This window comes from Pleurodeles waltl, chromosome 4_2 (genome assembly GCF_031143425.1).
Source record: "Pleurodeles waltl isolate 20211129_DDA chromosome 4_2, aPleWal1.hap1.20221129, whole genome shotgun sequence".
Classification (NCBI taxonomy): domain Eukaryota; kingdom Metazoa; phylum Chordata; class Amphibia; order Caudata; family Salamandridae; genus Pleurodeles; species Pleurodeles waltl.
The window spans coordinates 657,155,830-657,181,035 of NC_090443.1; the positions used below are offsets into that span (position 1 = coordinate 657,155,830).

Consider the following 25,206-nt stretch of genomic DNA (forward strand, 5'->3'; position numbering starts at 1 on the left):
ACGAAGGGAAAGAAAATCCTCTGAGCTTCGATATTTTCAGTTTTGATTATCCTAAGGATGTCCCTGATGCCGTCCGAGGATGCAGCTTCTATTTGCCACATGAGACCAATTTTTGTTTCGCTGTGAGATTCTGTTTGTCTGGTACCGTGTTACAGGAATAACCAGATAGTTCTCCGAAGAACATCTCTTTTATGAAATAAAAATTGTTAAAATCTCAAAGGATGTTAGGTTTTGTTATATGTAATGCTGCATTCTGGTAAGCGACTATGTCTGAAAATCACAGTGGCCGAGGACACATTTGTATAATTCCCAGTACAAAAAAGTTTAAAATGGGATTAAAATATACTATAACATTCACGAAATCCAAAAATACGATGGCGGTTTCTCTCTATGCATTTTCATGGAAATCGAACAAAACTCGATGCAGAAATTTTATGGAATCGAATAGATTTTGTGGTGCAATGTAAAAAGAACAAGTGCAATTTGTGATTAGCTCTTCCACTGTGAAACTGGAATCGTAAATTTGGGGGGACAATATACAACCTGGCCAGGCAATCTGGGAACAGGAACTGTCATGATCCTGAGGAATATAGAAATGAGTATGACAGGACTAATGTGAAACTGGGACACAATATGGAAGGAGATCTCATTTGAAACTGGCATAGCAATAAGGACACCTTCTTAGGGGAACTGCATAAATAACGTGTTAAAAATACTACATCACTTTATGGGCAAAATATATGATGGTATGGAGGTTTGTCCTTTGGTGCATAATTGTGCGAATGACATGACAATGGCCTGGAGCAATTAAGAAACTGACATATTCACGGCAATAAGGAATCTGACATGACACTATATAATAACTGTAAGGATAATTTTATGAAGACAATGTAAAACCAGATTAGCAATATGGATTCGGTTGGGCAGTGTGGACTCTGGCCTGGCAGTTTTCTGGGTGAGATGTTAACTGTTTTGGCAATTTGGAAAAGTATTCAACTTTTCTGAGGCTAATGTAGGAACTGTGATCCTCCATTGTATATTTTCAAAGTTAAAGTTACTGTTCTTGTTTAACTACCCTCTGTATAGTGACAGGCCAACATTAAAGTAAAATAATCTGTAATGAAATGCCAAAAAATGCAGGATGCGTATTTCAATACTTATATAGAAATATTAAGTAAAAGTATCATGAAGCTGTGCAACGACATATTTCATCTTCAATCATTTTGTAATTTTTATTCATATGACATGGTAATTTGATCGAAAGATTGGCAGTAAGTGAAAGAATAAACACCCAGCTGCACTTCAGTTCTTGGCACTGCACTATAGACGCTGGCCAAATAGCAATTGATATTTACAGTGTAGTACCGCTGTCTTCTACTGGGCTGGTTCGACAGTAATCTGTGTTAAAGTCCAGAGACATTTCTTGATCGTGGTGCTCCATTTTTTCTTTATTAACAACAAAGGATAATCATATTCATTCGGTTTTTGCTTTTGATCTCATGCTATTGTCCTTTTTTCTTGCATAGTTCGAAACCTATTTCATTACAATTCTTTGCTTCATACTCTCGAGCATCCACGCAAAAAAACGCTCAGTATTTTCTGCAGAGAATTCCATGTCAGTCAAATCATTTTATACCACATTAAATGAGAAAGTCTTTGGTATTTACTATTAACTTCCTGATTAGAATATAATCCTTTCTTAAGTACCAAATCATCTAATTCTCTCAAAACAAACGTAATCTTTCCTTCCCTTTTTATAATTGGCACTTACAAACTCCTGTACGTTATCAAAATCCTCCACCATTTCTGAAAGACAAATTCACTAGATAACATATTGGTCGTTACTGACATATATATGACCCAATAAATCAACAAACAACCATAGACATCCAATGCAAACCTCCTTTCCATTTCTGAAAGCTTGCTTTACGGTTTATGAAATGTAATTCCTGTATAAAATCACGTCTGTAATTTTCTGTTTACGGGTGCATTTTGATGCCTCTTGTCGCCTGTAATAAAACAATGACCTAGGCTCAACCGTGATCCTTTGTTACAGTTGAACTCTAATAACTGATATCACAATGTGTACAGCCAACCAAAGTGAAAGGACGATCAAAGAACTCCACCTGTGGTTAACCCGAGAAAAATGAGAACTACATTTACCTTCTGATATATTTGTGCAAACTGAAAATTGTTAAGCAGAAATGAAATATTTATAGTAACATATTTATTTTTTCCTTGCTATTGATCGTTAAAGATAAAATAGAACCTCGGCAAGTCTCAACACGACATTTTTTTAATCTGATTTACATGAAACTGGTCATAACCTCTTTACACAAAAATTGTTTATTGTGGTTTGGTGTTCTTAGTTTCACAATAAAGACTCTGCTTTCATTCTTATCTGCAATGAAAGAGCAAGACATTAAACATTTAAGTAGTTTGTGGGAATTGTGATGGTGTTACAATGTATTATAAAGAATCCAGTACCCTCTGCTGTTCTTGTAAACAGTGGCGGTTAACGAGAAGGAAAAAGGGCGGGCCAGCATGTGGCAGGCGAGGGGGAAGACGACAAATAAAAAATATTTATTTTTGAAAACATACTTTTCTTGCTGCGTCGCTCTGATCCACTCCTCGGTCCTCGACTACAGCATGAAAGCAGTGTTAGGATTGGACGAAGTGTCCAGCCAGGGCACTCTGAGCCAAAGTGGAAGTGTTTGCTGCTTAATTAAAATAAAAAAAGAAAAGAGGCAGTATGAATGTCTCCTTTGGCGCACATGAGTTAATTTAAAATGCATTGCACCATAAACTTGATGAACACAGTAAACAATCCACACACAAATAGTGTTGCCACCCACCTGGTGTTTGACCACAGCCAAGCATGTTAATTGCTGATTCCAAACTATGTGTGATACCCCTGCCTGTCCCTGATTTTGAGCTTTTTTTAAGTGGTTACAGCACCTTGAAACTCCAACCCTCTATTTAGTGCAAATTAGCAACATTTCTTAAAAGAAAAGAAGGGATATGGCATCAACAAAGTCAGCCCACGGGTAATTAGTAATGTAATTTAACAAGACTCGCATTCTTCAGTATGTGTGAGATTATTGATTTGTCACATTTGCCACATAATCCATCATCTGCTTCATAATCTGCATTTTTTGCATTTTTTTTTAGCTCAAATGGATCAAACATTGCAACGTGTATTCACGCAATGTGGAAGGCCATTTCCAACGGTTGACTGGTCATCTTTCATCTTTCAATTGCTTATCTACAATCAAAAAATTTGCTGCATTGTGTATCATAATTTGCCTATTGCATATTTTAGTCAAACCTGCCACATAATTTGGGGCTCCTTTGCCACATAATCCCAGTGGCCCTGCTTATTCCCTCTCACTCTATGTAAATATTAGCAGGAGGCACTTAGTAATCACCAGGACTGTAAAAAAACTTCTGAATAGTGGGTTACGAAAACATGCCAGAATCCTCCAGGCTCTGCATTTAGCCATTGACTTGTATTTTACTGGCAGTACTATTCTATGGCAACATTAACCCTTCATTTTTAGGTATTATTTCAGTCCTGTGGCCAGTCTGTATTGAGGTCGCTGTAGAAGGTGTTTAACCACCTGAGATAGATTGCCAGGGCTATATGCTGAACTAGCCTGCCTGTAAATCACAAATTTCAATCTGGTAGTGGATAATTTTGGATTTCACATTGAGCAAAATCACCAACCACATGACCAAATCTTTCTAATGTTAGTGACAGTAGGTTTACAATTTTGCAGCAAGATTCTGTTTAAAGTCAGAAGAGAGGAAAATTGTTGGAAAAGAAATGTAACAAGTGTGTTTTCTTGAAAAAATAACTTATAAATAATTTGCTAAGCAGCCACAGAATGTTTGTTTTTTAAGATTTGTACAGTACATCGCTTGGTAGAGATAGCTGGGACAATGTGAACATTGTGTCTCATCTCCTGCCTGAGCAGTTATGAGTGAAGAATATAGACGATAAGGGCGAAGGGTTAGAGAAGCAACAGTTTCCAAGGATGGCAGGATCTTAGTGTATCAAGAGTGTGAATGTGCCAGCTGAAAAGCTCATCCTGCAGCAGTGCTAGGTAGGGATAGTTGCTCCTGCAGCTGTGGTAGGTAGAGATAGTTCCTTTGGCGGCAACATGGTGTTTGAAATTAATTGAAAACTCTTACAGAGCACACTGCATGGAAACATATTTGGGAGCTTCTCCACTCTCCACAGAGACACATGAAAATTAGGAAAACTGTGAAAATGTGGCTCCATACTCAATTTCTTTTTCCTCTTTGGGTTCTGATTAATGTCAAGAACCTTCTGGCACAAACTGATCTCTTTAACTCTGCCATACATGAAACTGCACAGCTAAAAGGATAACAGGCATGCATGGGCCACACACTAATGTAGCCAAGGTTAAAATAAAACCGAAATACCATTTGTTGGGCATTATGCGGAATAGATGATTTGCTATGACTACAAAGACTGTAGCCACACACTATTACCCCTTAACTCTGTACTGTGGATTTCTTTGGGCATACGCATGCCACTTCACACAACAAGAAAGAGACTTTGCTATTCAGTTGTTTAAACCGATGAGAATCTCAGAAACAAATATAATGGTGACCTGCTCCATTATTTAGTGTATGTCTTTTCTTGTTCCCAGAGTTTGAGATGTCCAAAACGAATGGGAGTAATGATAGACAAAGGTAGCACAAGTGTTTTTACCCAATCTGCAGTTATTGTATGTTTTGCCCAGCACTCCAGTATAGGGTCTCACACATATAGCTGATTGATGTTTTAATGTATTTGTTAAAAACATTCATGCAAATATGCCTTTATAAGATGCAAAGGAATACAAAGAGCCATAAAAATGTTTTGCTTTTTGAACATCGTGCCACTTGTTCATAGTGTTGCCTACTTGTTACTGCTGGTACATTATGACTGTTCAGTATAGGATCTTTGAGTTTTGCACTTCCCTTATACCTTGGATCCATTTGCACCTGGTTGTCTTTAATAGATATAATAGAGACAATCAGATCCAAAGGTGGGGGAACTAGGGTTTGTGTATGCCTGGGTAGAAAGAGAAACAGAGCACTGGTGTAACACACTCCTCATCATCCCATCATTCCAATGAGGCACTGTGAGCAGGCATAGCACTTTCTTACTGGGCTCCATGTGTGCCCTGGAGAACTCCTATGGTAATGCACTACTGAGCTAATCTCCATCCATCAAGACCCCAAGGCTTTGTTGGTGCACCCCAGTGTTGGTTTGATGCACAGGCTAATGGAGAATAGTGAGACATTCACATTAATCCCCCCATACTGCATTATCAACACGGAGTCCCTAGAATAAATGTAAAGCAACATCAGTGATTGCTAGGCCAAACATATCCTTGAAACAAGGAATAACATTTTATATCATAATGAACCACTGAAAAAAGTAGAACAGATTGAATTAACTTGCATATGAACCCATATTGAAAACCCTACCTTCTTGGGATATGTGAAAGATGAAGGTAGTAGTCCTGTAGAAACAGTGGGCACACACTTGGCCAGGATGGTAAGAGAGCATTTATTTCACTGTGAAGCACATAATGGTGGTATGTATAATGGAAATCATATACAGAGACGGGTATAAGAGCCTTCATAATGACTGTTGGATGCAGCACATGTGACTTAATATGCACTTTTTTCCTTTATTTTCAAACAAATCCTCGGAGGGTTAAGCATCACTAATTTTGATAGCTCCAACACTGTGCTCCCTTTTACTGTCAATTGCTGCATTTCTACGGCGCATGGAGCCTTGAATGTCGTGCACAGGCACCTTCCATGCTGCAAACTTATGAAAACAATTATAGGAAGCATTGATGTAATGCTGAAATGATGTAGCTGCTCAACTGTAATGCATTATTACCGTTGACTTCTGAGGTTACTATAGCTGCTGTCTAAGCGAGAAACCAAGTTGAAAGGTAGATCATAAATACAGCTGCAGTTTAAACAAGGAAAACAGAAACTGACTTTTCATTCTTCTTATTTCCTTTTTTAATTTTTTTAATGAATATTGATCAGTAGACAGTAGATATAGGACCATGTCTATTTTTTCTGTGGTTCAGTACAGGAAAGACAGAAGCTAGGCACATTCTGAGCTACAGAAATTTTAAATCAGATTTACAATAAACTGAACATTTTGTAACACATCACTCCTTGCTTTTTGGTGTGTTTCATTTTGCACTACAGATTTAACTTTTATTCTTTTAAATGGTTTGTGGGAAGGGTGAAGACGTGCCCATGCATACATAATAAAGTATGACTTCCCCATATGTATATGGATATTGCAAGCAATCTCAGAGTATTTTTACTTCTGTGTGATCAGGGAGCACCAGTGTAGCTTACAAGATCCTTATAATTCACAATTGTTGGTAATTCATCCCATTTATAGTTAGCAATCGACATATAGAAATATAACAATGTAATGATACTGGAGTTATTGCACAATGACAGCTCCACAAAAAGCCTTAACTATCTGAAATATCACCAAAAACCCACTTATAACTAAGTAGATAGAATCAAAGAAGAAAAATCAGCATTTCTTCTCTCCCCTCTGAAAAGCACATTCTCCCTAGAGTGAGGCACTCCCATGGTAATTACCTGGGAAACCTAAAGCTCTTTCTGCAAGGTAAGACCAAAATGTGCTCTGCCTCCCATGTTTTTCTCCTCCATCTAAGCACTGGTCAGCTCCAACCTAGATCAGCCCATGGGCAAACTATCCTTAATGGCTATCACAAGTATGAATTTGCTTCAATTATAGTGGCAAATTATGTACACTTCGAAATTGGTCATCGTCGGCCCAATATAATGGCCCTTTGCCACCGGATCCTCAAGTCCATGCCAGATAATCCCCATTTTTCACTGCCTCCACAAAGAGGCCAAAGGCAAATCTAAATTTAATTGGTTTCTATGTTAGTCCATCCTGCTAAACAAGCTGAAGTACTGGCAGGGCCTGCTTCAGAACTGGTGGTATCCAGTATGACAATCTTTTATGGCGCCTTTCCCCCTGATCTCCCCATGGGATTTCCTCTCTACCGTTTAGGGAAAGTTCCCCTCATCTTTCCATAGCTCCACTCTCACATACATTTCATTTGTTGGAAAGTGCTTGTAAAGGCTGGCTTTACTAATCACCTCAGCTACAAATATAAAATAAAGATCTGTTCTTTGCAGCAGCATATTAACCATCTGCGCTACTTCATGGCGAGCCAAAACTGCCACTAGACAAAACTCCAATGTCTCTCTCTAGCAGGAAAATTAATCACAAAAGTTATATTGACATTTTTATCACTATTATTTCTACCCACCACCAAGACCCAGATAACCCAACACCAATAATCCACATAACATGTGTCATATGTATATCACTCATTTCTACACAGCTCTGATAATCAGTGGAAGCAGCAGTCGGCCAATAACATGATCTACATAATGCTATAATAAAAGGTTTATTGAATTCCAGTTTACATGTTTGTTTTTGCAAAAATGTGTGAAGCTTGGCTACCTAAAATACAGTAGGGCTCAGCAAACATAAACAAAAAATATTAGACATCTTCCCAAAAAATCATACGAAAGTGAGGTGATGCACTGAATGGGAGCCACAAATATAGCCCTTCAAAACATGGGATAAAGTAGTTTAATGTGTTTGATGCTTGCTGCTTTTCTCAATCAGAAATTTGAAGTTGGCTTGTTCTGGTCTGGCCTGGCCTTAGATGCCACAATCCTTTTCAGAACATTTGTAAGAAGCTGTGCACAGACAAGGACTACCGAAAAGTACACCTATTACTTGGATCAGTAACTTCTTCCGATCATTACGTTCTCATTGCACATTGGCTCATGGCTGTGGTGATGTTGCAGGCTTTGCAGTAAATTCTTGCTGAGGGTTCTTCCAGGATTGGTCCAGTGAGGCTAGTTGTGCTGTAAACAGAATGACCTCTTAATAAATAAACACATACTTACAAAGTCTTCCCATTAATATTCCAAGTAACTTTTAATTCTTTCAACTAGTCAGTAGCTTCCACCATTTAATTTTCCTAACTCTCTATGGGTTAGGAGTCAAGTCCCCCTGCTGGAAAGTTGGCTACGTGTCTGGCATTCCTACGTCTAAATCTCTGCAGATAGGTTCACAAGGTTATTTTTGGAGACAATTCTGGAGATGAAGATTCTGAAAGGAAATCTTGTTTTCTTCTAACTTTCAGTAAGGTTCTGAAGGTGCAGTGAGTTTTTTGAAAGTCAAATCTGCTGTGCGTTTCGTTTTAACCCTCAATCAAACCCTACGTAGTTCCATGATGTCCTACTCCTACATTCCCATATTAAGAGTGTGAATTATATTTCCTCCTTTCAGAATGCGCTGTATGATAGTGGAAATCTCAAACAGTCCTAGGCAGGACAAAATCCAGCAGGGTACAATATCCTCTTCGACACTAAGAATTCTGCGTGGGGATGCACAGTATGATTATTATTTATACAAACTCGGCATTAGAAGCCAAAATGAAGTGCACCTTTTGTTATAATCAAGCTCCTCTGGCGCACTTGTCGAACGTCATTTTCTGTTTCAAAGACAGAGAAATTACGTAAAATGGTCAACAACCTGTATAGGCCCACCGCTTATAACGTGCATTTTATGGTAGATTACTTTAACACATGCAGATCAATATTGTGAAAAGCCACTGGCCTTACATCGGTCTGCTATGGCCTGGTAGGAATAAATAATACTCTATTTTTTGTTTAAAGTGTATAGAGTAGATTTTACTCTGAAAAGGAAGTGTGCCACAAACTACAAATCTCGGGGCACCTACCCCACTTCTTGTGTCAATGACAGCAATTGTCTGAAAATGGCAATCATTTCATTAGAGCTGCAATGTCCCAGCCGGTGCTTCAGTTTCCTTCTCGTGTACTGTGGTCCTATTTGGCTAGGCTATGTGGACCTATATAACTGATTTTATTGAACAACTACTGCTCATTTATGTTTTTTTTTGCTTATTCTCTTTACTTTTAGGTGGCCAGGAAAGCAGTTATGGTACGTGCCATTTCCACTACTAACTTGGTAATTTATGTGCTACTGCTTGTATTTGAAGGGAATATTGTGAAGCCACGTTCCCAACAGTACAAGAAAAACGTCTTTGGCGTCTTCAAGATATTTGTCAAGCGCGATCCTTTTACAAAACATATTTACATTTTTTAAATAAAATCTACTCCTAATGTGACATATGTGAGAAAGTGATACTTCATGTGGACATGTTGTGGTAAGGAATAAATCGATGAGGAAAATGTACATTAATTTATACCGTCTAATTGCTTGTTAACCACTTAAATGTTATAGATGTTTGACATGGTAACCCATGAAGCCTAATCTTATTTATTTACTTGCTCTGTTTTGATGAATTCTGGTGTCCTAAGATAAAGCCGCAGAAAAAACAGACCCCTGTTTGATAGACAATTGGAATGTATTGCATTTATAAAGCACTTTACTACTACTATTGTGGCCTTGAAACGCTGACGAATAAGAACATCAATCTCTGTTTTAACAGCACCGGATTTCACGGGAAGTAAGACGTTTGTGTACAACTATGAAGGGCTGATTCTCAGTGGACTTCCAGAAAAGGGCTGTAACAGAGCCGGAGTAAAATTAAAATGTAAAGTGGAAATTAATAGTGCCGGACCAAAACTCTGCCTGCTACGGGTAAGTAATTGTAACAAACATAATATCTGAAGACACCAGCATAACCCTCCTGCCTTTTACTCCTGAGCTGATCAATATAGAGAATTATCTTTCTTTTGGACCAATGTACACCATCATGAATCCTTTAACACCAACTAACTTCTTCTGAATCCTATGGAAATATCACTTCCCACAAACGGTATTTGCCCCTGATTAAACTTTTCGGGCATATTTACCACGAAGAAGTAGTACAGGGCAGCGCAGCAAGTGACCTTGTTGCGCTGCCCTGCGCCACAAAGAAAGGGCAGAAATGCACCGTATTTACAAAATACGGTACATTTCTGTCCTTTCCCTCTGGGCTGGTGCAGAATTTGCTGCCTAGTGCCAATGCAGGCACTCATGCATCATGGTGCAGGGTGCTTGTGTTGCATGCAGGATTGCTTTTGTGCAGAAAAGGTCACCTTCCTGCACAAAAACAGACCAATGAGGAGTTTTCCTTTTCTTAAGTGTCCCGCAGAATGCAACACACATATAATGAGAAAAAAATGAGGAAACAAGGAGAAATAAAGATAAAATAAAGACATATTTCCTCGTTGCGCCCGTCGTGAGGAGGTGTAAGATATTTACACATTCTGAGGTTTACACTGTCTTATAAATCTAGGAATGCGTCAAAACCAGTGGGTGCTGCAAGGAAACACCCCCCCAGTGCTCCCTGATGCAGTGTAAAGCAGCGCAGTGACTTGCGCTTCTTTGCCTTACCCCGCATCTACAAGACCATGAAAAGCCACACAAAGTGACTTTGCTTGGTCTCATAGATATGGGTCTGCACTCTGCACCGTCGGAGCATAAAAAAAAGTGGTGCACCGGCCGCGCAAGGGGCTAGTAATATGTCCCTGCAAGCTCTAAGCAAATTTCGCAATAACTTGTTATTTCCCTGTGAACATTTCTTTCAAGGTGATCGTCGATGCAGGAGTCTACGCTTTGTTTCCATATACAGCATGTACATTAACTCAAATGTCTCCATATAGACCTCGCTCCCTCCAATGCTCTGCTCTTCCTCACTGGGCACACTAGCCTTGGTGCCTAGGTGCTCTAGGATCGAGAGGCAGGTGGTCTTGGAGTCCCTAGTTGATGTCTCCCAGGGGATGATTTCCCCTTACCCAGCTGGGAGACTATCAAACGTTGCGTTTTTGGTCACAGACATTTGCAGAGCTTCTCCTCTTCATGCAAGCCAACTCGCTGTTAGACAGTTGGCAATTTTGGGGGTCTTGTGCTTCCTTTTTTTCAGTCCGTTTCTAGATACCAAATGTGATTTAGAGTCTGAGTCTTCAAAGTATATGTTTGGGCCCTGTTTCCTTGTGAAATACCTTTTCCTCTGCCCTTCCCTTACTCCAGAAGACAGTCTACCACAGCAGCAGTGACTCCAAATCTGATAGCCCCACAATAAGGGCCATGGGCAGGACTAGAGGTTTGTGTGAGAGTAATATGTTTATCAAAAGGATACCCCAAGGCCTTGGCCCTACTCTTTATGATTCTTCTATGAGTCCTATCTCCATCCTGAGATGTTCTCAGGTCCCTTTCCAGTGACTTCTCCTGAATCAAAGAGCACCCTTTGAAGCCTGGTTCTCCCGTCCTCTAGTGTCTCACACCAAGCTTACACGAATGAAGCATTCATAACTCTGTCTAGGGGGATTCTTCTACCTCTATTTTAAATGAGTGAGCCTGTAGGCCTCACTCTAGTGACAGAGGTAAAAAGCACCTGCTCACTCCTACTGATTACTACACGGGATGCTGCCACCACCGTGCTAGTGCTGCTCAACTCCTCGTAAAGACAGTAGCCTTTCATCACTATGAGGGTAACTATTTGAGTGTCCCCCAGTCTAAAAAGCTTTCAATCCATGAGATAGGCCTATGTCATGGCTCACAAGCTTGGTCAGTGTTAGCCCATGACAAAAAGAATCAGCATCAGGGATCCAGACATCATTACAATTGGAGCACTCAGGGCAGGGGTGCTTGTCCATCACTATGTGAGGGTCTTTTTTGTCCCAACATATGGAGGGTACTATGCTAATCCTAGTGTTTTCCCATATCTAACACTAAAATGCAATTTGGAGCAGTCACAGTAACCAAAATAAAAACAGAGACAGATTTCTGGGAGAATATAGCAGGGTTTTCCAGCAAATAGAGAGTGTATACTCAAGAATTGTTTTGGCATCCTGTTTCCCTTTCATGGTTGCCCCAGGTGTTATACGTACAATGTAAAACCCAGCAGTCCTTTCAAGCGGGATTTAGTATGCAACCAAAACCTGACACTGGAATGTCAAAAGGGATGCTAACAGCCCCACCCTGAAAACTCTGTCAGGTTCAAAGGAGCCATTTATGCCAATTCAGATCAGCCTATTTTTTACTCCTGGAAAGCACTTTTCACATTTCTCATACCTATGAAAGTGCTATTGGAAGTGGAAGAGCAAGTGCAAAATTATTATCCAGGAACGTCAGGTAAAGAAAAGGTAACTTTATAAACTTTCTAATAGTTACTACCCTTAATAATTATTAAAAATCCGAACTTAACAATTGAATTAGATTTTCAAAAAGTATTAAAAATAGGTGTTTCATTTTTTTGAAGCTACCCCGATTCCGGAGAAACAGAATTAGGATTTTAGTCTGTAACTTGTTTCCTACATGGGACAGCTAGGTGAACCACAGTCATAAATAGCTTTTGGGTGCTAGTTACTGTAAGAACAGGATGACACTAATGCTTTCCATGTCATACTTTTTAAACACCATGCACTCTGTCTTGTAGATTAAATGGTCTACCTAGGGTAATTTATTAATCTTTAAAGTAATGCTTTGACCTGTCAAGAGAGTTTATTTGTATGATTTGAATTGCAGTCTTCACACTGTTAACAGCAGGTTACAATGGAGGATGTGAAGCCATGTTAAACACTGTCATTAAAGTGTGAGGCACAATAGGTGTTGTAGAATATACTAGAGATTTATAGGTAAGTTAAATATACCAATTTGTATATGCCAATTGAATCATGTTTAAAGAGAAAGGATAGGACTTTACAACTGGTTAGAATGGCTTAAGTGCACAGAGTTCTAAAACCAGCAAAAAATAGGTTCCATCAAAAGTCAAGAATTCCAGGGTGGCATGGCAGAAAATGAAATTTTCCTGCAGTGCCATAGCTGCAGACAGCACTGCTCTCTATTTCCGAGCTGCACTGTCTGCCGCTCATGTACTAAATTAAATAAATTTTGAGTTAAATGTATGAACTTTAGTCAATCCCATAAAAAGGTGCATAGCTGTGCCATAGCAAGCGTGGACATTCATGATCTGATCCCTCTTTTGCTTAATTGCACTTTCCACATTGCACACATTAACTCTAAAAATCTTGTTTTCTGCAGCTTCTTAAATTATGCACTTTGGACAGTTCAGTTTTGGCAAAACACTGCATTATGCAGCCCCTGCATCCCAACAAATTGCTTCAGATAATACATGGGACTCTTTCATGAGTTTATACTTTGCACTGACGGGGAAGGGTGCCTCCACATTTTTCTCTGTCTACATGGCATGATTTCACTTGAAACATCTCTGAGTTAGTGCATGGGCTGCAGACAGCAGGTTGCAGAAACAAAGGACAGTACCTGCCTCTTCCTATTTTAAAGGTCTGTTGAAGCCTAGTGATTGGATCCTTGTACCAAGGAGTGAGGAGATAGTTGCTACACTGATCGGGTCATTGCTCATATGTAGTGAAAAGTTGAAGACACCTGTATTCCAGAGGAGGGCCACGATGAAGAGAGCCAAAACCATGCTGCACCAATCAGGCCATCGCTCATGTGCTGATTGTCCGTATCCGTATCCCAGGTGCACAACTAAATCAGGCATGTGAAGCCACTGTGACGATTGCTGCTGTGCCAATCGGGCTGTAGCCCAGGTACAGAAGAAGAGCATTGACCCTATATGGAAGGGGAGCCACTGGAAACAAGCAAGAAGCGTAGTCTGGTCAAGACTGTTGTTGTAGCAAGAAGGATGCAATCAGGCGCGAGCAGGCCTAAGCTGTGACTGAAGACGAGAACCAGGAGCATTGCATCCTCCATACCTACCTATGAGGAAGAGCTCAAGCAACTTACCAGCTTGAGGAACAAGTGAGGAACCCACTTCTACAGCTTCAGCATCTGTGAAGGGGGCACACTTTGAGACTCTGGTCTCTCAGATCCTGCTAGTGCAGGTAAGACTGGTCTATGGCCAAGACAGCCTTGGCAATCTTGCTTGCATATAGCGCTTCAGCAATGGGCCACTTTTGATTTTAGTAAAGAGTCAGAGTAGGACTCGTCAGACTCAGACTATTAGTGGGGCTTAACCTGGATGTCAGCTGTGTTAAATAGGTAATAACCATTACTGCCAGTGAGAGGAGAGTGGGTTGCAGAGCCCTTTAAAACAACAGGGCGCTGACCTCAGGGGTTTTTCTGTATTGTTTGTGAATGTTGTATTTTCATAAAAGCAAGTATTTGACTGGCCAATCATTTATTGCTGCTGCTGAGTATATTTTTGGGTCTGAGCCTGTGTTCACACCCTGTGTATACCTCACTATCAAGAACTTTTGGGCTGCTCGACCTGCACTACCACTGAGAGATATATATGTTTTTGTATGTTTGTTTATTGATTTTATATTGTTAAATTCAGGTAATACAGTACAGCATGATATTACGTTGTTACAAACTGCGGAAGTGTGAGTATTATCTTGACATGTGTAGAAAGAGGGACCATAAATGCACATATTGTAGTGACACATTCCCTATTTGGTAGTAACCTTTCTGAGCGTATAAACATACATAGTTTACAATAGCAAATCTGCAAACGGTGTCAACAAATCGAGAACAATTTATAATATGATAAAGGAAAAAAAAAAAAAAAACAAGTAACTAACAACAATCACCAGGCGTGCACGCAAGTATATAGTGTTGTGAGATGTCATAGATATAGGAAGGTTCAGGTCGTAGCGTGTATAGCGAGTGGTGGGAGCCAGGCTGAAGTCCAGTGTCATGCTGGTATCTGGTCATGTGTATAAGCATATAATGGCTATGTATAAACGCCAGGGAGGGTCGCTCGGTTCACAGTGGATGAAGGTCGTTTTTAGCTTCCATCTTCAGAACCAATGACTCCCAATATTCCGTCCCTGTGTAAGTCATGCCCTGTATCCGGAGCCACCGTAAATGATAAGCTTCTGCCTTAGACCATATCAAAAGGTCTTTTAGCCATAGCAACATGGACCGGGGGGTGGTATGAGATTTCCAGGTCATGACTATCCTGCGTTTGAAAAGCACAAATACTAAATCTATGAACCTATGAAGGTATTCGTCTCTTTTTGTTTTGGTTTGAATGCTTAACAGGCAAGAGGTCGGTGACACAGGTAATGTATAGTCCGTTATTTCCGTAATCGTTTCAGTGATTTTTTGCCAGAGAACCCGCAAAGTTGGGCATTCCCATACCATATGATAAAATCCCACTGGGGATGTAGCGCACCTAGGGCAAACTAGTTTGTGTGCTGGGTACATACAATGGAGGCGTTGGGGGTCTAAATATGCTTGTGGTATATAGTTGAATTGAGTGAATCTAAATCTGGCATTGTGGGAAACCTCCTTTACTGAGCGCAATGCTGAGTTCCACTCTGGTAACGTCAATGAATTCGATAGTACAGTGTTGCATTTTTTCGTATGTTGTTTGCAGTGGAGTGTTGGTAGGTGCACGGAGTGCCACGTATAGAGTGGTAAAGATGTGTTTAGTGGTCGTAGCCAACAATATGACATGTGAGACATGAGAAGTCGGTGGCTCAGTATTCCCTGGACCCCATGTACGACACATGCCCTTTATTATAGTGTAATAAGTGATGAATTGCCCTGGTGTGACGTCATATTCAGCAATCAGATCTTGAAAAGATTTAAGCTCACCGTCTGAGAAGAAGTGTTCCATTCGTGTGATGCCCTTATCCACCCATAGTGCTCGTGCCTGGGGTGGTATATTCTGTGGTATTCCAGGAATATCCCACAGTGTTATCGCTGGAGAGTATGGAGTAGGTGATTGTTTGGGATGTATATAACGATGCCAGGATGTATGTGCTACTCTCAACAGTGGATTTGATGTGGCACAACTGAGAGATAAGTGTTGAAAGTGTACTTGACCCATTTGTTCAGGATCCATAGTAAGTCAGGCCCTAGTACATCAGAAATAAAAGACCTCCAACCCCAGGGTTGGGCCCACTAGCTCTTGCTTGCCCATGGCCCTCTGAATGGGGTTTTGACATCTGACACATAACCCAGTCTTCAGAGCCCAGGTTTAGTGTGGTCACCTTCCACCTACTTAAAAAAATGCACAAAATGAGAAGGTGTGGCCCTGGGAACTTTTACTACATTGGTTAGGGTGTGCCTTGAAGCCATTCCAACACACCAGCTCTTGTCAGTCATAAATGTGGTATTACCAGGTACCCACTTCAGAACACTCCCTGACTTGACAAAGTACAGAAAAGGACTGGACCTGCTGTCTGAGACCTGGGAGGAGCCATAAAGGATTAGGCTTGCTCCTTCCTGTAGCCAGGACAAAGAAGTGCACTCCTTGGGTCATAAGGTTGACCTGTGCAAACTAGGGAGACACAACAAGCTACAAGAGTCCTTTTCCTGCATATGCCGAGCAACTGGACCTGAGCCCCACTGTTAGGCATCTGCCTGACACCCTTTGAATCTCTAAGGGGCTGATTTAAGTGCCGCTAGCGCCATCCTATCGACACATTAGCATCATTTTCTTACGCTAATGTGGCGTTAAATGGCCAAATAACCCGCACCATATTTACAAAGTGGTGCAAAGCATGCATTGCACCACTTTGTAACCCTTTGAGCTACATAATGCCTGCCCCAGGCATAATGTATGCAAAGGGGGCATTCCCCCGTTAGGGGGGGTGTGACAAAATGGAGCAAGGAAATCTAAGAGATTTCCTTGTGCCATTTTTCTCAACACTTTTAACACCTGTTCAGATCAGACATTAAAAAGGGCATGCCATTGAATACAATTGGCCCCTATGCACCCTGCAGGAGTAGTGGCAAAATGTTGGCACTACTCCTGCAGAGTGCATCAATAATATAAAAAAATGACGCTTCTCCCCCCTACCCTGTGCCATGGTGCGCCGTATTTTAAATACGTCACACACATGGTGGTGGTTGGGGGCGCTAAGGGGTTCAAGGATATTGGCGTTGCACTGGGTGCAGTGCCACTTTCCTCAAATCAGCCCCTAAGTGCCTCCCTTGAGTTCCTGGGAACCTTTCAACAACTAATGTCAGGAGGTAGAATATTTGACCAGGGCAAACCTTATTGGTGTATCCATTGTGATCAGCAGCAAATTGTGCCTAGATTCCTGTCTACCACGACCATTGACTATTATTGGAACTTTCTGCTTTTTGGGGATTTTCCTGATTAAAAACCATATATATCCTGTTCCCCATATTGCATTTTTGTTGTTTTTGTGTCATTTTGTGTGTTACACTTCACTTTATTTTTCAAATTCAGTTTGAGAGTTTTATTGTGTTGCATTTTGACTTTATTATTGTTTCTGTTAGTTTATATATACTTTACACTTGGCCCTAAGTTAAGCCTGTCATAGCTACCCTAGAGGTTGAGCTCAGGCTAATTTAGAGACTTTGAGGCTTTATCCTTAAAAGCGTTGTATTTGTTCTTTGAGGTGGGTAGTCACACAGCTAAATATTAATCCAATTTCTTACAGGCACTGATATTCTGATTTAAATGTATCAGTGTTAAACAATAGGTGTTGCAATTGCATAAAACAGGCCCGCAGCTCATCTATATCTCAGCGTGTATGTTCATGTTATGCTCAAATATATTCCACCCCCCTTTTGTGTCTGCTCATGGGAGCAGAATTTTCATGCTGGTCATTAATGGGGTAAGCATGTGGATCTCATTTGCTTTAAAATGCGTCTGTACATTATTTGTCAATTTAAGATGTACAAACTTAGGAGGTAATGTTGCCACTAGAAGAAAACCTCTAGTTACATTCACAGTGCAGTGAAAAATATTGGTGTTAAAATAATTAATTTTACAACCGGTCTGTGCATAAACAGGCACTCTGCTCTGCACTGCCCTGCGCCACAAACGTATCTATCTATCTATCTATCTATCTATCTATCTATCTATCTATCTATCTATCTATCTATCTATCTATCTATCTAGCTAGCTAGCTAGCTATCTTCATATATAGTTATATAAATATATTCACTTAAAAAAACTGAAGGCTACAGGCACGTTATAGTTAGTGTTAGAAATGGGCTCTTTGGTTGGCAGTCAGGTTACCCCCTGTCCAAGCAAGGGCCCTCACTCTAGTCAGGGTAAGTCACACACAATTCAAATTATCATGTGCCCACCTGCTGGTAGCTTGGCACTGAGCAGTCAGGCCTAACTTAGAAGGCAATGTGTAAAGTATTTGCACAATAAATCATACAATAACACCAAATAGCACCACAAAAATACACCACACAGTGTTTAGAAAAATATGTAATATTTATCTAATAAGATGCAGGTCAAAATGATTAAAATGCAACAAGTGAATGTTGAGATATCACTGTAAAAGTGATATAAAGTGTCTTAAGTCTTTTAAAAGCACAAAGTAGCTGGTTCATGTGCAAAATCTCCGCAAAGAACCACAGAGGAGGAGATGCGTGGAAACAAAGGGGTGTGCATCAGTTTCTCAAGCCACACATGGCGATGCGTCATTTAGTTTTCACGCAGGGACGGCTGAGCATCGATTCCGATGCTCAGTGATGGATCCTCTTCGGGTTGCATGGTTTTTGGACGCCCCAAAGACGATGCATGGATTTCTTGCGCTGGCAGGACAAAGTCACAGGAGCTGCATCGATTCGGTGGGCATTGCGTCTAATTTTCTACCGCACAGCAGGCACTGCATCAATTAATCTCTGGAAGTCAGGCTGCGTCATCCAGGCTCAGCTGTGAGTTGATCCGGTGGGCCGTGTGTCGAACTTCTGGTTGCTACGCTGTCACTGCGTCGATCTTCTCAATGTGAAGTCGGGCTGTGTCATTCCGGTTTGGCGTGCAGTGAATTTTTCACTGTGGTGCAGGCTGTGCGTCATTTCTGGCAGGCTGTGCATCGATTTTCGCTGCACAAGGAGCCCTCCTTGTAGAGATGAAGTCTTTTTAGTCCAGAGACTTCAGGGAACAGGAGGCAGTCTCTATCCAATCCCTTGGAGAGCACTTCTTCACCACAGCCAGAGAGCAGCAAGGCAGCAGCAATGCAGCAAGGCAACAGTCTTCTTGGCAGGATGCAGGTTCTGGTTCAGGTTTCTTCTCCAGGAAGTGTCTGAGTTGGTAGGGGCAGAGGCCCTGTTTAAATACCCAAATGTGCCTTTGAAGTGGGGGAGACTTCAAAGAGTGGCTTAGAAGTGCACACAGTCCCTTTTCAGTTCAAACTTGTCTGCCAGGATCCCAGTAGGGGGTGTGGCAGTCCTTTGTGTGAGGGCAGGCTACTGTCCTTTGACATGCAAGTGTCAGGCCTTCCACCCTCCCAGCCCAGGAAGACCCATTCAAAATGCAGATGTATGCAAGTGAGGCTGAGTATCCTGTGTTTGGGGTGTGTCTGAGTGAATGCACAAGGGAGCTGTGTAAGGCACAGAAGAATTTAAGGGCAGATAAATATTCACTTTCTAAAAGTGGCATTTCTAAAATAGTAATATTAAATCCAACTTCACTAGTCAGCAGGATTTTGTATCACCATTCTGGCTATACTAAATATGACCTTCCTACTCCTTTCAGATCTGCAGCTACCACTCAAACAATGTGTGAGGGCAGCCCCAATGCTAGCCTATGAAGGGAGCAAGCCTCACGGCAGTGTAAAAACTCATTTTGGAGTTTTACACTACCAGGACATGCAAACTACACAAGTACAATGTACAAAACCATAGAAATTCACCTGTTAGAGTTATCTCAAGTAACTATAACTTGTGCAATAAGCCAACCCATATAACCACGCACATCCAAAGGCCATGTCTGGTGGAAGTTGGCTGCAGCCTGTCTCTCTGGGTGTCAGAATAGGTATGAGAGGGTGTATCTGGGTGTGAGAGTGGCTATAAGAGTGTCTGTCTGAGTGTGAGAGTGGGTGCATCAGTGTGTTAGTGGGTCTGTGAGTGGCTGCTTCAGTGTGTGTGTGGGTCTGTGAGTGGGTGCATGAGAGTTTCAGTGGGTCTGTGAGTTGCTGTGTGAGAGCCATAGTGGGTCTGTGAGTGGGTGCATGATTGTATGAGTGGGTCTGTGAGTGGGTGCGTAAAGGTCTTGGTAGGGCGGTAAATGGTGCATGAGGGTCTGAGTGGATGTGTGAGCAGGTGTGTCAGTAACAGAGTGGATCTGTGAGTGGGTGCATATGATTCTGAAGGGGTGTGTGAGTGGGAAAAAGGTATTGAAAAAGAGAAATTGAGAGAGAAAGAGAGTGGGAGGGAGAGAGATTGAGAGTTTTTAGGCTTTGATGAATGATATACTTAGAATGAGATTTTTCAGAACACTAGTAAATAAAGAAACACAGTGCCAAGTGATGCTAGGATTTGAACATTCAGCCTACTGAGTGACAGTACAAGACCTTGAGCATTAATCCAGAAGTGACTATGTTCCACTCCGCCTCCAAATGTAACTATAACATTCGTAGCAAACATCTTGCTAGTCTCACTCTTTGACGTTATCACAATATGGGATGGAAGAGAGAGAGAGTGACAGGACCGCAGGGGGAGCCTCAAGGCCTCTGCGGTCCTAGCTGACTCCCTGCATCCTGCGGAAGCTGGCATTACTCCCAGAAGCAGGGAGCTGCTTTAAATACCCACCTGCATTAGATTGATTTACAAGATGTGCACTAGGGTGGTGGCAGTCCCCATGGCTGTGGGGGGGGGGGGTGCTGGGTTGCCCCTTGCATTAGATTTACAAGATGTGCTCCGGGGAGGTGGTGGTCCCCAGGACTGTGGGGGAGCCGGGCGTCCCCCCACTTTAGATTTACAGAATGTGCCACAGGGAGGTTGTGGTCCCTGGGAATGCGGGGGGCAGATGCCCTCCCACATTAGATTCACAAAATGTGTCCCGAGGAAGTGGCGATCCCTGGGGCTGTAGGGGGCTAGACAGACCCCTGCATTAGATTTACAAGATGGGCCCCGGGGAGATTGTGGTCCATGGGGCTGCATTAGAATTACAAGATGTGCCCTGGGGTGGTGGTGGTACCCAGGGCTGCAGGGAGGCTGAGCAACTCTCATGCATTCAAAATCTCAATGTCCCAGGGACCTGGCCCACCCAGGGGCTTCTCAAAAACAAGCATGACATTGTCATGAAATCGTGGCAAAATCTTTTTTTTTAAAGTGATTTTTAGCCCTGGCAGCTTCCCTCCGCGACCCCAGCACCAGAGCTAAGGGGTCAGGCTGACTCTACCCTGGTGCCCTGTCTTATTTTTTCTCTTTTTCTGTGGGACTTGGCTGAAGCTGAGTCCCAAGATAGCAGCCACTTCTTCCTGGTTTGAAGTGTCGGCAGCCAATCAAAGCTCTGCAGCTCCATGCACGAGCTCTTATTATTCATGAGTCATCGGGGAGGATCTGCGGCCCTAGATATACAAATGTATTTTCCTTTTGCTATCAGAAAAACTACTGAACGGATTACACCAAATAACTGAAAGCATAATCAGCATACAGAAAGGTACCATTCTGCCAAATTTGGTGTAATTCCATGCAGTGGCTCAGCCTGTAGTCTTGTTCAAAACTCCTATGAGAATTAACATAAGAAAAGCATGTTTTTGATCTCCCCTTTTTCTTGGACACCGCTTGACAGACCACCATTTTAGAAAATGTAGTGAAGAATTGTAAAACAGTGCCAAATATATAGGCAAGTCAAAAAACATGTTTTCTATTGAAACTAGGTCCAGATTGTCTATAAAACCAAAATATATATATATATATATATATATTTTCCATCTCACATCTTCAGAGCCTGACCAAGCCCTGTTGCACTTGAAGATTTCTAAAAAGAACATCACACTCTGGGGAGATAATTTTTAAAGCCTTTTTATTTTTCTCCACACAGAACGTCTCCACACCAATGCGTTTTGAATCTATTGATTCTTGATCACAAAATGCAAGTCCTATCTTGCTCTCACTTTTTATACACAATCAACCACTAGCCCATTATGAGTCATTGTGGGATGTGTAGTTAAAATAGTTTCCTTTAAAGAATCTGACACTTATTTTGCAACATGTACTGGCCTATTATTATTCAGCACTGTCTTTCTGCATAGTTCCTCATTGTTCAAAATGTGTTTAATTGTTCCTCTTTTTTAACCTTATGTTCTCAGTGTTGTGTCACTACGTCACATTGTAGCAGCTGCCTTTGGGCAATGTGGGGCTGGTTACTCTTATTTGGCAGCAAATGGCCCCATGTTCTCATTGCTCTGTCATGATATCACTATTCCCAATATGGCAACTTCTTTTGGGCAATGCAGCGTCCGTTTCCAAAATAGGCACTCAGTGGCCTGATTTAATCAGTTTTTAACATCACATCATATAGCTCAGTGGGACAACACATATCATTTGACAACAGGCTGAATTCCACATGCCGTATTTACAGAGTCGTCCAATGCATGCATTGCGTCGCTCTGTAACCCTCTGCGCTACATTATGCCTGCGCCAGGCATGATGTATGCAAAGGGGGCATCCCCCTTTTAGGGAACCCGAAAAAATGGAATAAGAAAATCTATGGGATTTTCTTGTGCCATTTTTTATGGCACTTTTAATGCCTGCTCAAGAGCAGACGTTAAAAGGGGGCTTCCATGCTTTAAAATGGTGTCCTATGTACTCTGCAGGAGTAGCGCCAGTATTTTGGTGCTACTCCTCAGAGTACATCAATAGCTTCATTAGAAATGATGCTATTGCCTCCTACCCTGCGCCATGGTGTACTGTATTTTAAATACGGTGCACACATGGTGGCTGTAGGGGTGCGCTAAGGGGTGCAGGGAAAGTAGCGCTGCACTCACTGCAGCACCCCTTTCCATAAATCTGCTCCTTTGTCGCTACTTGAGAACTCCTAAAATATATCCTCATTTTAGATTTTTAGAGTACTAACCATGACTTCTATTAGAATAAGACCATCTCATGTTTATAATGTCTAAAGGAAACGCTTTAAGTATTACATTTTTGTTTTCATCAAGATGACCTGTGCATAAGAGAGGGAAAGACTCACAGCTGGTAAACTCTTAACATTTTAAGAGGTCAAATTCACTGGTCTCAGTAGTTACCAAAGTCAAAAGGGATCTGCACCCAGGTGAAATGGTGCAAACCTTGCACCGCATGGATACATTTGTAGGATCCTCACCCACTAGTGCCACCAGTGGCATACTTCATCACTGGATCCTCACCCAGTGCACGTAGTGTGAGTGGGTGGGCTCAATGCAGTTTGTAGGCGTAGCTCTTAGTGCAAGTTAAAAAAGCCTTCAGGATCCTAATTCTTGTTTAATAAAAAGGTCCTTTAGCTGGGATAAAAACGGTGTGATGTACAATGGATGCAATGATCCTTAACATCTATAGTTCAGTGAGGTTGACATGTTTCAGCCTGTTACTTGTGCCACTCAGGGTCATGAGGCTTTCTTTAGGACCAACTAAATCAGAAGTAATTCCACAGACCATATAGGACCTTTTCATTATATGGTCTCTGAAATAGAAAGCACAAAACCATTTTGTTATGGGCTGAATAACACCCCTGTTCATGTAATTATCTCATACTAGTGCATACTTCAATTACAGTGTGCAAAATGGGACATGCAGACATGTGAGTTTATTCCCAGACGACAGACTCTCTCTCTCTCTCTCTCTCTCTCTCTATATATATATATATATATATATATATATATATATATATATATATATATATATATATATATATATATCATTGTCACCTCCTGCTCCGTAAGGGGCCACAGACCCTGCAGGGCGGCCTGGGTTACTGGGGTGAAGCATCCCACAGAAAATATCTCCCAAACACGAAAAGCCCAGGCACCAGTCCATGTTAAAATCCAAGCATTTAATAGCAATTCTGAGCAGCAAGACAAAAAATCCTGACGCGTTTTGGCAACAGCATGCCTTGTTCACAGGTAAGTAAGAGCAGGTGTGAGTGAGCCAGTGCTTTTTAAATACAGTCATGTGACTTCAATAACCAAAGTCCAACTCCCATAATGCACAGTTCCATAAAATAACTTCCTGAACTGGAGCGCTTAATTTTCATATAGCTGCAATAGCGTCACAGGCACTTCAGTTCACCATACAAATATTCTTATGTGCATTAGGTATCCATTACTTGATAGTCCACTTGCTTTTACAGTTGCTGCCCAGCATGATAACAGCTATACAAGGAATACATGAAAAGTAAGAGGAGAGGCACACTGTCTCCCTCCTATCCCTTGCTCACCTCCATCGCAATATATTTCTCGGATAAATGCCTTGTTTGCATGAAGGTGAGCGAGTCGGGCCCCTTCCATAAAACTATCATTGTCACCTCCTGCTCCGTAAGGGGCCACAGACCCTTCAGGGCGGCCTGGGTTACTGGGGCGAAGCATCCCACAGAAAATATCTCCCAAACACGAAAAGCCCAGGCACCAGTCCATGTTAAAATCCAAGCATTTAATAGCAATTCTGAGCAGCAAGACAAAAAATCCTGACGCGTTTTGGCAACAGCATGCCTTGTTCACAGGTAAGTAAGAGCAGGTTTGAGTGAGCCAGTGCTTTTTAAATACACAGTCATGTGACTTCATTAACCAAAGTCCAACTCCCATAATGCATAGTTCCATAAAATAACTTCCTGAACTGGAGCGCTTAATTTTCATATAGCTGCAATAGCGTCACAGGCACTTCAGTTCACCATACAAATGTTCTTATGTGCATTAGGTATCCATTACTTGATAGTCCACTTGCTTTTACAGTTGCTGCCCAGCATGATAACAGCTATACAAGGAATACATGAAAAGTAAGAGGAGAGGCACACTGTCTCCCTCCTATCCCTTGCTCACCTCCATCGCAATATATTTCTCGGATAAATGCCTTGTTTGCATGAAGGTGAGCGAGTCGGTCCCCTTCCATAAAACTATCATTGTCACCTCCTGCTCCGTAAGGGGTCACAGACCCTGCAGGGCGGCCTGGGTTACTGGGGCGAAGCATCCCACAGAAAATATCTCCCAAACACGAAAAGCCCAGGCACCAGTCCATGTTAAAATCCAAGCATTTAATAGCAATTCTGAGCAGCAAGACAAAAAATCCTGACGCGTTTCGGCAACAGCATGCCTTGTTCACAGGTAAGTAAGAGCAGGTGTGAGTGAGCCAGTGCTTTTTAAATACACAGTCATGTGACTTCAATAACCAAGATCCAACTCCCATAATGCACAGTTCCATAAAATAACTTCCTG

General features: G+C 41.6%; 1 protein-coding gene across 1 annotated transcript in view; it reads left to right on the forward strand.

Moving 5' to 3' along the window:
* The window catches only part of LOC138293923 (vitellogenin-like), a 605,610-nt gene that overhangs the window by 19,809 nt on the left and 560,595 nt on the right, over positions 1-25,206 (forward strand). Inside the window, exons 2-3 of the mRNA XM_069233203.1 lie at positions 9,059-9,079; positions 9,591-9,742. Coding sequence (XP_069089304.1) covers positions 9,059-9,079; positions 9,591-9,742 — 173 coding nt within the window. The remainder of the gene's footprint in view (positions 1-9,058; positions 9,080-9,590; positions 9,743-25,206) is intronic.